Here is an 11,799-nt window from a genome sequence, read left to right on the forward strand (position 1 = left end):
ATAGATTCCATAATGCCAATCCTTGGATGCTAGGCTAAGAATTCATGCTCCACAATTAGATACAGAAAGGATTTCTCATTTCTTGTGTTAGTTGGCTCAGAACAGAGCTAGAGGCAGGTTGGGGTGGATCATTCATATATTCATTCAATAAATTTATTAGCTTCTGCTAGATTTTTTTTAACGTCTTTATTGGAGTATAATTGCTTTACAATGGTGTGTTTCTGCTTTATAACAAAGTGAATCAGTTATACGTATACATATGTTCCCATATCTCCTCCCTCTTGCGTCTCCCTCCCTCCCTATCCCACCCATCCAGGTGGTCACAAAGCACCGAGCTGATCTCCCTGTGCTATGCGGCTGCTTCCCACTAGCTATCTGTTTTACATTTGGTAGTGTATATATGTCCATGCCACTCTCTCACTTTGTCACAGCTTACCCTTCCCCCTCCCCATATCCTCAAGTCCATGCTCTAGTAGGTCTGTGTCTTTATTCCTGTCTTACCCCTAGGTTCTTCATGACCTTTTTTTTTTCTCTTAGATTCCATATATATGTGTTAGCATACAGTATTTGTCTTTCTCTTTCTGACTTACTTCACTCTGTATGACAGACTCTAGGTCCATCCACCTCACTACAAATAACTCAATTTCGTTTCTTTTTATGGCTGAGTATTCCATTGTATGTATGTGCCACATCTTCTTTATCAATTCATCTGTTGATGGACACTTCCATGTCCTGGCTATTGTAAAGAGTGCTGCAATGAACATTGTGGTATGTGACTCTTTTTGAATTATGGTTTTCTCAGGGTATATGCCCAGTAGTGGGATTGCTGGGTCATATAGTAGTTCTATTTTTAGTTTCTTAAGGAACTTCCATACTGTTTTCCATAGTGGCTGTATCAATTTACATTCCCACCAACAATGCAAGAGGGTTCCCTTTTCTCCACACCCTCTCCAGCATTTATTGTTTCTAGATTTTTTGATGATGGCCATTCTGACTGGTGTGAGATGATACCTCATTGTAGTTTTGATTTGCATTTCTCTAATGATTAATGATGTTGAGCATTCTTTCAAATGTTTCTTGGCAATCTGTATATCTTCTTTGGACAAATGTCTATTTAGGTCTTCTGCCCATTTTTGGATTGGGTTGTTTGTTTTTTTGATATTGAGCTGCATGAGCTGCTTGTAAATTTTGGAGATTAATCTTTTGTCAGTTGCTTCATTTGCAAATATTTTCTCCCATTCTGAGCGTTGTCTTTTGGTCTTGTTTATGGTTTCCTCTGCTGTGCAAAAGCTTTTAAGTTTCATTAGGTCCTATTTGTTTATTTTTGTTTTTATTTCCATTTCGCTAGGGTCAAAAAGAATCTTCCTGTAATTTATGTCATGGAGTGTTCTGCCTATGTTTTCCTCTAAGAGTTTAATAGTGTCTGGCTTTACATTTAGGTCTTCAATCCATTTTGAGTTTATTTTTGTGTATGGTGTTAGAGAGTGTTCTAATTTCATTGTTTTACATGTAGCTATCCAGTTTTCCCAGCACCACTTATCGAAGAGGCTGTCTTTTCTCCACTGTATATTCTTGTCTCCTTTATCAAAGATAAGGTGACCATATGTGCGTGGGTTTATCTCTGGGCTTTCTATCCTGTTCCATTGATCTATATTTCTGTAGTCTTGATTACTGTAGCTTTGTAGTATAGTCTGAAGTCAGGGAGCCTGATACCTCCAGCTCCATTTTTGTTTCTCAAGATGGCTTTGGCTATTCAGGGTCTTTTGTGTTTCCATACAAACTGTGAGATTTTTTAATTCTAGTTCTGTGAAAAATGCCAGTGGTAGTTTGATAGGGATTGGATTGAATCTGTAGATTGCTTTGGGTAGTAGATTCATTTTCACAATGTTGATTCTTCCAATCCAAGAACATGGCATATCTCTCCATCTATTTATATCATCTTTAATTTCTTTCATCAGTGTCTTATAATTTTCTGCATCAGGTCTTTTGTCTCCTTAGGTAGGTTTATTCCTAGATATTTTATTCTTTTTGTTGCAATGGTAAATGGGAGTGTTTTCTTGATTTCACTTTCAGATGTTTCATCATTAGCGTATAGGAATGCAAGAGATTTCTGTGCATTAATTTTGTATCCTGCTACTTTACCAAATTCATTGATTAACTCTAGTAGTTTTCTGGTAGCATCTTTAGGATTCTCTATGTATAGTATCATGTCACCTGCAAACAGTGACAGCTTTACTTCTTTTCCAGTTTGGATTCCTTTTATTTCTTTTTCTTCTCTGATTGCTGTGGCTAAAGGTTCCAAAACTATGTTGAATAACAGTGGTGAGAGTGGACAACCTTTTCTTGTTCCTGATGTTAGAGGAAATGGTTTCAGTTTTTCACTGTTGAGAATGATGTTGGCTGTGGGTTTGTCATATTTGGCCTTTATTATGTTGAGGAAAGTTCCCTCTATGCCTACTTTCTGGAGGGTTTTTATCATAAATGGGTATTTAATTTTGTCAAAAGCTTTCTCTGCATCTATTGAGATGATCATATGGTTTTTATCCTTCAATTTGTTAATATGGTGTAACACATTGATTGTGTATATTGAAGAATCGTTGCATTCCTGGGATAAACCTCACTTGATCATGGTGTATGATCCTTTTAATGTGCTGTTGGATTCTGTTTGCCAGTATTTTGTTAAGGAGTTTTGCATCTATGTTCATCAGTGATATTGGCCTGTAGTTTTACTTCATATCCTTACTTGTTTTAGAGTTCTTGCAGAAGCAGAACATGACGTGAGGATTTATGTACAAGTAATTTATTTGGGAGGTGATCTCAGGAAGCACCTTTATGGGGTGAGACAGAGAAGGGAAGGAAGACAGTAAAGAGCACGTCACCAAGCTAGTTACCACCATGGGTTCCTGGAATTTAATCCTTCTGGAAAACTCAGCAAGCCAGTGTACAAAGCAGACCTCAAAGACAACCTGCCCAAGGGGTGGGGGAGCTGGAGTAATTATACCTAAACTTACCAGTTATTGGTGGAGGGCTGCTGGGTGGGTTCGAAGGGGCATGAAGTCCCTGCAACTTCGGACCTTCCCCAGTCAAGGGCAGAGTGGGCTCTAGCGGAGTGAAAGAGCCTCCAGGCAAAGAGTAGGAGGTGCCAGCAGTCAAAAGTCTAGGAACTTTGCAAATGAAAAAGTTCTACATCAGTGGCAGTATGGGAAAGGCACGAGAGCCACAGCAATGTGTTTCTGGAGTGTTTTGAGAGGTTCCAGAGGCTTTTAGTTTTCAGACATAAAGTGGCCGTACATAACAGGGAATCTTGCCTAGGTACAGCTTAGTGACCATAATTATGGTCTAGTGACCAGTTAGGGGAAGGGTTTAACATCCTGTGGGTTTAGTTACACAACATCTAAATTAAAACATGACCCAGTTTTGCAAACTGAGGTTTGAAGTTAAATTTCTTTATGGCTAATATTTTGGTTTGAATGGTCACTGTTACTCTTTCTCCAACCACTTTGAGAGATTTATTGCATGTGCACTGGCAGTTTGAAAATGATAATTATGTGGATTTTCAAGCAGACTACTTTGACCTTTGCATCTTCTCAGACTTTTAAGGATGCTTTAGTTTTTCTTTGTCTCTTTAGAAAGGCGGCACATCTACTGAGTCAGGGTCACGAGCTCCGAAATTCAGTCCAGGAACCATCTCTCCTAGTTGCTGCTGTCCTCAGAAGTAGCATTTGAACCACCAGGTCCTGACTTACAACCTGCATCCCCTCTTCCAGCTATATCCCTCTTTCTTTGATCTTGCAAGTCGCTACTCATTCAAGGCAACAAATGATCCCAGGAAGAGAGGAAAGGCAACGCTTTATAATTTCTACTTCCTAGCATAGAAGGATGGGTTGGTTAAAAAAAAAATTAAAGACCTATATTGTATAACTGAAATTTGCTAAGAAAGTAGAACTTGTATGTTCTCACAAATAAAAAAGGTAAATAGGGCTTCCCTGGTGGCGCAGTGGTTGAGAGTCCGCCTGCTGATGCAGGGGACACGGGTTCATGCCCCAATATGGGAAGATCCCACATGCCGCAGAGCAGCTGGGCCCGTAAGCCATGGCAGCTGAGCCTGTGCTCCGCAGCGGGAGAGGCCACAGCAGTGAGAGGCCCGTGTACTGCAAAAAAAAAAAAAAAGGTAAATATGTGAGGTGATAGATGTGTTGGTCGACTCAGCGGGGGGAAATCCTCTCGCAATGTATACATATATCAGATCATCATGTTGTACACTTTAAATGTCTTAGAATTTTGTCATTTGTATCTTAAGCTGAAAAAAATAGCAAAAATTTTTGAACTAGTTGCAAGGTTTAATTTCTTCATTTATTTTTCCTTACAAATGATCCCCTGGTCTCCCTTCTAATTCTTGCTGCTTTGTGCCCTTCTGATATTAACCTCTGCTCAATGGTTCAAACTCCTTCATGATCCTTTTTTACTCCAGGACTCGGATGGTCTGATTTTTTTGTGTGTGTGCGGTACACGGGCCTCTCACTTTTGTGGCCTCTCCCGTTGCGGAGTATAGGCTCTGGATGCGCAGGCTCAGCAGCCATGGCTCACGGGCCCAGCCGCTCCACGGCACGTGGGATCTCCCCGGACCGGGGCACGAACCCGTGTCCCCTGCATCGGCAGGCGGACTCTCAACCACTGCGCCACCAGGGAAGCCCCTGGATGGTCTGATTTGACTAATGTGTTTATGTCAGCATTAGAGCTGAGATGGGAATCATAATTTTCAGTGATATCACCATCATTTTTGTTAGTGCCCTTCTCTTGTTGGACCCACGTGGGTCTCCTTGTTCTGACTGTCTCCTCTCTCTACAGGCTCAGCAGCGGCCTTCTCAATGTGCCAGAGGTCCTGAAACATGGAGTGAAGATAGGGCTGGGTACAGGTTAGTAGTTTCCCATGAAGAACCATGGCAAAGTGGTTAAGTGCATAACTTTCAAATGTGACTAATTTTCAAGTAAGAGTTCTGTGTTTTAAAAGACTTAGTTTTATTTTCTGGTAGTCATATCTAGAGCTAATAAAATAATGAGGTTGGAAGCAGTAAGAAAGTGTATGCGAAGGGAAAAGTTTTGATGACATTAACCTCTTGAAAGCCATTAACCATGTTTACTATCCAGACATGGGGCTATAAAGGATAAGTCCTTCTCAAGTGTTTTAGAGATTCTTTTTGAAAAGTCCTTGTTTTTTGTTTGTTTGTTTTGTCCTTCCTGCTAAATTTCAATGGTTTGGATTTGTATGTTTTTGGTTTTCAATAGCTGTGTCATCACAAATACTATCTCAAAAGAAAATTATTCAACTTTGCCAGTAGTGAGCACAAATTCAGTCTATGCCATAACGGAGAACTCTAAGATATGTTACAAAGCATGCTTTGCTTTTAAGCAGTTTTTAACAAAATGAGATTCTAATTCCCACAGGCAGTCTGATGTTTGCTAGGCTGAAGGACAGTCTAGGTGGCTGATGAATTAGTGATGTCTCCTTTTTTTTCACAGTACATTTGAATTGTTTTTCTTGAGTGTGTACTGTGCTGCTCACTTTAGAAGTGTCAGGCCCAAATGTTTAGGCATCCACTGTGAACCTTTTTTTTAAATCACTGTGTGTGAATGAACTAAAAAAAGTTTTTTTTAAATGGCTGTGGGGCACAAGGTCTTATTTTTCATTCTTGATGCGTTTGTCTTCCTGATATGTAAGAGCACTAGAATGTTTGCATATTGACAATAATGGTTTTTATCATTTTCTGCAATGACTCAAGTCTCAGTTAATTTTTATACCAAGCAATATTGGTAAGACATACAATAATACAAAATGATTTATCTATAATTTTAAAGAGGTGTGCTAGATTAGAAGTTTTTCTAAATTTTACATGAATCAGAGCAATTAAAATTCTTAAAATTTTGAATTTAAGCGTTGAATCATTGAGATTGTGTAGTACCTGGATATAGTCTCAGGTATTAAGGCAGGAAATCAGTTATTTTTAACTTCACAGAAAAGCTTTAAATGAATTAAAAAAAAGTGGCCAAGAGTTTTTGTCAATCAATTGAAAATTTGGTAGAAATGCAAAAATCATATGTACTGCTTTCAAATTTTCTAGGATTTTGGTCTCCATGATTTAAGTTCATCACATGATTTCTAGTTCTTGATTTTGGGTTGTATAGTGATTGTCTAAAATGATTAGGTAACGCTATGTCACTTATTAGCTGTAAGACGCTGAGCAAATTACCTTAATTTTCTAAGGCTTTGTTTCCTAATTTCTATAACAATAATTATAATAATGTCTATGTTACAACCTTGTTTTGAGGCTTAAATGAAAAGAAATGTGTGTGAGGTGGTTAGCACATATCTGGCATGTTGCAGTGGTTAATGAAGATTGGCTTAAAAGGGAAAAAGTAACGTTGGTTTCCGATTAAAGGTTTGATTAAGTATGATATATTATCATATTAACTTGGAGAATGTTGTTGCATTTTACATAGTCTCTGTTGTAACAGCCATCCTATGCACCAGTATTACCTAAACATGACCTTTATGTATAAACCTGTCCTTCTGCTTTGGACTTCAGTAGATTATTTAACTTTAACTTATACTGTGGACAGAGAGCAGGTCCAAGAATGGATCATTCACCATGTCTATAAGAAACAGAGGCAGATCTGGACTTTCTCAAATATTAAATAGGAGAAACCCTGATGAAGCTTCACAAAAATATTGCAAAACAAGAGAAAGCAGTATCAAAAAGAAGAAGAAGATGAACATAGCTCTGAAAAGCATCTACTTCAGGATCCAGAATAAGAGTTCAGAAAATTGCTAGCATCCTTAGAGTACAAGAAGACATGGCAGTATGGAAAGACCATGAGTTTTGATGGAAAAGGAAAATTTGGAAATGAAAGAAGAAAACTGAAAAAGAAAAGAAAAAAAGAATAAGAAGCATGTAGACAGACCCTCATACACTACTGCAGGGAGATTAAATGGTACAACCAACGTAGAGAACTGTTCGGCAGTTTCTTATAAAGTTAAATATACATCAGTAATTCCATTTTGGGTATTTACCCTAGAGAAATGGACACACATATTTGCACAAATAGTTGTACAAGAATATTTATAATATCTTTATTCATAATAGCCCCAAACTGGAAATAGTCCAAACAGCTTCCAAGAGGAGGACAGATAGGCAAATGTGGCATATTTATACAATTAAATATTATTCAGCATTCTAAAAACAGAACAAAACGTTGATATCTGCAGAATATGGATAAATCTCAAAAATATTTTGTTAAAAATGCTGGAGAGGGTGTGAAGAAAAGGGAATGCTCCTACACTATTGGTGGGAATGTAAATTAGTGCAGCCACTATGGAAAACTGGAGCTTCGTCAACTGAAAACAGAGTTGCCATATAATCCAGCCATCCTACTCCTAGGCATATATTTGGACAAAACTATAATTCAAAAAGATACATGCACCCCTATGGTCACAGCAGCATTATTTACAATAGCCAAGACATGGAAGCAACCTAAATGTCCATCAACAGAGGAATTGAAAAAAAAGATGTGGTATAGAAGATCTAGATGCCTAGAGGAGACAAGATGGCAGAATGGAAAGACTAGAGCTCACCTCCTCTCACGAAAACACCACAATCACAACTGATTGCTGAACAACCATCGACAAAAAAGACTTGAACCTTCCACAAAAGGTATTCTAAAGACAAAGAAGGAGCCGCAACGAGATGGCAGGACGGGTGCTTTCACCATATAATAAAATCTCATACTTGCCAGGTAGGTGACCCACAAACTGGAAAATAATTATTTCACAGAGGTTCTCCCACAGGAGTGAGAGTTCTGAGCCCCATGTCATGCTCCCCAGCCTGGGGGTCTGGCATCAGGAGGAGGAGCCCCCAGAACATTTGGCTTTGAAGGCCAGTGGGGCTTGAATGCAGGAGCTCCACAGGACAGTGGGAAACAGACACTCCACTCTTGAGGAAGCACACAAGGTTTCACAGGAACTGGAACCCAGAGCAAAGCAGTGACTCCATAAGAGGGTGGGCCAGACCTATCTTCAAGTCTTGGAGGGTCTTCTGGGAAGGTAGGGATTGGCTGTGGCTCACTCTAGGGGCAAGGACATTGGTGGCGGATGCCCCAGGGAATACTCATAGGCATTAACTCTCCTGGAGATAGCTATTTTGGCACTGAGAACTGGCCTCACCCAACAGGCTGCAGGCTTCAGTGCTGGGATGCCTCAGGCCAAACAACAAACAGGGTGGGAACACAGCCCCACCCATCAGCAGACAGGCTGCCTAAAGTCATCCTGAGCCAAAAGCTGCCTATAAACACACCCCTTGACATAGCCCTGCCCACCAGAGGGACAAGACCCAGCTCCACCCACCAGTGAGCAGGCACCAGTTCCTCCCACCAGGAAGCCAGCACAAGCCCCCAGATCAATCTCACCCACCACAGGGCACATACCAGAACCAAGAAGAATTACAGTCCTGCAGCCTGGGGAATGGAGATGGCAAACACAGAAAGTTAGACAAAATGAGACAGCAGAAAAATATGAAGGAACAAGATAAAACCCAAAAGAACAACTAAGTGAAGTTGAGATAGGCAATCTACATGAAAAAGAATTCATAGTAATGATAGTAAATACGATTCAAGATCTTGGAAAAAGAATAGAGGCACAGACTGAGAGGATACAAGAAATGTTTAGTAAAGAGCTAGAATCTTTAGAACAAACAGAGATGAACAATAAAATCACTGAAATGAAAAACATACTAGAAGGAATCAATAGCAGAATAAATTAGAAAAATGAGTAAGTGAGCTGGAAGACAGATTGGTGGAAACCACTGCTGCAGAACAAAGAAAGAAGAATGAAAAGAAATGAGGACAGTCTAAGAGACCTCTGGGACAACATTAAACACAACAACATTTGCATTATAGGGGTCCCAGAAGGAGAAGAGAGAGAGAAAGGGCCTGAGGAAATACGTGAAGAGATAGTAGTTGAAAATGTCCCTAACATGGGAGGGAAACACTCACTCAAGTACAGGAAGCACAGAGTCCCATAGAGGATAAACCCAAGGAGGAACACACCAAGACACATATTAATCAAACTGACAAAAATTAAAGACAAGGAGAAAACATTAAAAGCAACAAGGGAAAAGCAATAAGTAACCTTATGGGAGTTCCCTTGTATGTTGTCAGCTGATTTTTCAGCAGAAACTATGCAGGCCAGAAGGGAGTGACATGATATATTTAAAGTCATGAAAGGGAAAAACCTATAACCAAGAATACTCTACCTAGCATGGCTCTCATTCAAATTTGACAGAGAAATCAAAAGCTTTACAGACAAGCAAAAGCTAACAGAATTCAGGACCACCAAACCAGCTTTACAGCAAATGCTAAAGGAACTTTTCTAGGCAGAAAAGGCCACAACTAGAAACAAGAAAATTATGAAATGGGAAAGCTCACTGGTAAAGGCAAACATACAGTAAACATAGGAAATCATCCACACACAAATATATCAAAACCAGCAAACATGAGGAGAGTACAAATGCAGGATATTGGAAATGGATTTGAAATTAAGAGACCAACAGCTTAAAACAAACTTGCATGTGTATATAGACTAATCTATCAAAACCTCATGGTAACTGCAAACCAAAAATCTACAATAGATACACACACACAAAAGAAAAGAGAATTCAAACACAACATTAAAGTTAGACATCAAATCACAAAACAAAAGAGGAAGGGAAGAAAAAAGACCTGCAAAAACAAACCCAAAACAATTAACAAAATGGCAATAAGAACATACATATCGATAATTACCTTAAATGTAAACGGATTAAATGCTCCAACCAAAAGACGCAGACTGGCAGAATAGATACAAAAATAAGACCCATATATATGCTATCTACAAGGAACCCACTTCAGATCTAGGGACACATACAGACTGAAAATGAGGGGATGGAAAAAGATATCCCATGCAAATGGAAATCAAAAGAAAGCTGGAATATCAATACTCATATCAGACAAAATAGACTTTAAAATAAACACTGTTACAAGAGACAAAGAAGGACACTAAATAATGATAAAGGGATCAATCCAAGAAGATGTAACAATTGTGAATACATATGCACCCAACATAGGAGCACCTCAACAATATTAAGGTAAATGCTAACAGCCATAAAAGGAGAAATTGACAGTAACAGGGTAATAATGGGGGCCTTTAACACCCAACTTTCATCAATGGACAAATCATCCAGAAATAAAATCAATAAGGAAATAAAGGCCTTAAATGACACATGAGAGCAGATGGACTTAACTGATATTTATAAAGCATTCCATCCAAGGGCAGCAGAAAAAACACATTCTTCTGAAGTGCACATGCAACATTCTCCAGGATAGAACACATGCTGGGCCACAGTGCAAACCTCAGTAAACTTAAGAAAACTGAAATCATATCAAGCATTTTCTCCAACCACAACACTATGAGATTAGAAATCAACTACAAGAAAAAAAATGGAAAAAACACAAACACGTGGAGGCTAAACTATATGTTACTAAACAACCAATGGATCACTGAAGAAATCAAAGAGGAAATTAAAAAATACCTAGAGACAAATGAAAATGAAAACACAACAATCCAAAACCTATGGGACACAGCAAAAGCAGTTCTAAGAGCAAAGTTTATGGCTATAAAATCTTATCTCAGGAAACAAGAAAAATCTCAATCTAAACTTATACCTAAAGAACGAAGAGAAAGAAGAACAAACAAAATCCAAAGTTAGTAGAAGGAAAGAAGTCATAAAGATCAGAGCAGAAATAAATGAAAGAGAAATGAAAAAAAGAAAAGATCAATGAACCTAAAAGCTGGTTCTTTGGGGAAAATAAACAAAAGTGATAAACCTTTAGGAGACTCATCAAGAAAAAAAGGGAGAGGGCTCAAATCAATAAAATTAGAAATGAAAAAGGTGAAGTTACAATTGACACTACAGAAATACAAAGGATCATAAGAGACTACTACAAGCAACTATATGCCAGTGAAATGGAAGAAATGAACTAATTCTTAGAAAGGTACAATCTTCCAAGACTGAACCAGAAAGAAATAGAAAACATGAAGAGACCAATCACAAGTACTGAAATTGAAACTGTGATGAAAAAGCTTCCAACAAACAAAAGTCCAGGACTAGATGGCTTCCAGGCGAATTCTATCAAACATTTAGAGAAGAGTTAATAACTATCCTTTTGCAGAGGAAGGAACACTCCCAAATTCATTCTAGGAAGCCACCATCACCCTGATACGAAAACCAGCCAACGATACCACGAGAAAAGTGAATTACAGGCCAATATCACTGATGAACATAGACTCAAAAATCAACCAAATACTAGCAAAGCAAATCCAACAATACATTAAAAGGATGACACACCATGATCAACTAGGATTTATCCCAGGGGTGCAAGGATTTTTCAGTATCCGCAAATCAGTCACTGTGATACACTACATTAACAATGAAGAATAAAAACCATATGATCATCGCAATAGATGCGGAAAAAGCTTTTGACCAAATTCAACACCCATCTATGATAAAAACTCTCCAGAAAGTGGGCATAGAGGGAACCTACCTCAACATAATAAAGGCCATATATGACAAACCCACAGCTAACATCATACTCAATGGGGAAAAGCTGAAACCATTTCCTCTATGATCAGGAACAAGACAAGGATGTCTGCAGTCACCCCCCCTTTTTTTTTTTGCGGAACGCAGGCCTTGCACTGTTGTGGCCTCTCCC

General features: G+C 38.7%; 1 protein-coding gene across 2 annotated transcripts in view; it reads left to right on the forward strand.

Annotated features, from left to right (window-relative positions):
- GDA (guanine deaminase) overlaps positions 1 to 11,799 on the forward strand; it is a 135,096-nt gene that overhangs the window by 82,863 nt on the left and 40,434 nt on the right. For both annotated transcript variants that reach the window (XM_004276388.4, XM_033440180.2), the window contains exon 10: positions 4,849 to 4,916. In XM_004276388.4, the coding sequence (XP_004276436.1) occupies positions 4,849 to 4,916 (68 nt within the window). The remainder of the gene's footprint in view (positions 1 to 4,848; positions 4,917 to 11,799) is intronic.

The sequence above is a fragment of the Orcinus orca genome, chromosome 6 (genome assembly GCF_937001465.1).
Source record: "Orcinus orca chromosome 6, mOrcOrc1.1, whole genome shotgun sequence".
Taxonomy (NCBI): Eukaryota; Metazoa; Chordata; class Mammalia; order Artiodactyla; family Delphinidae; genus Orcinus; species Orcinus orca.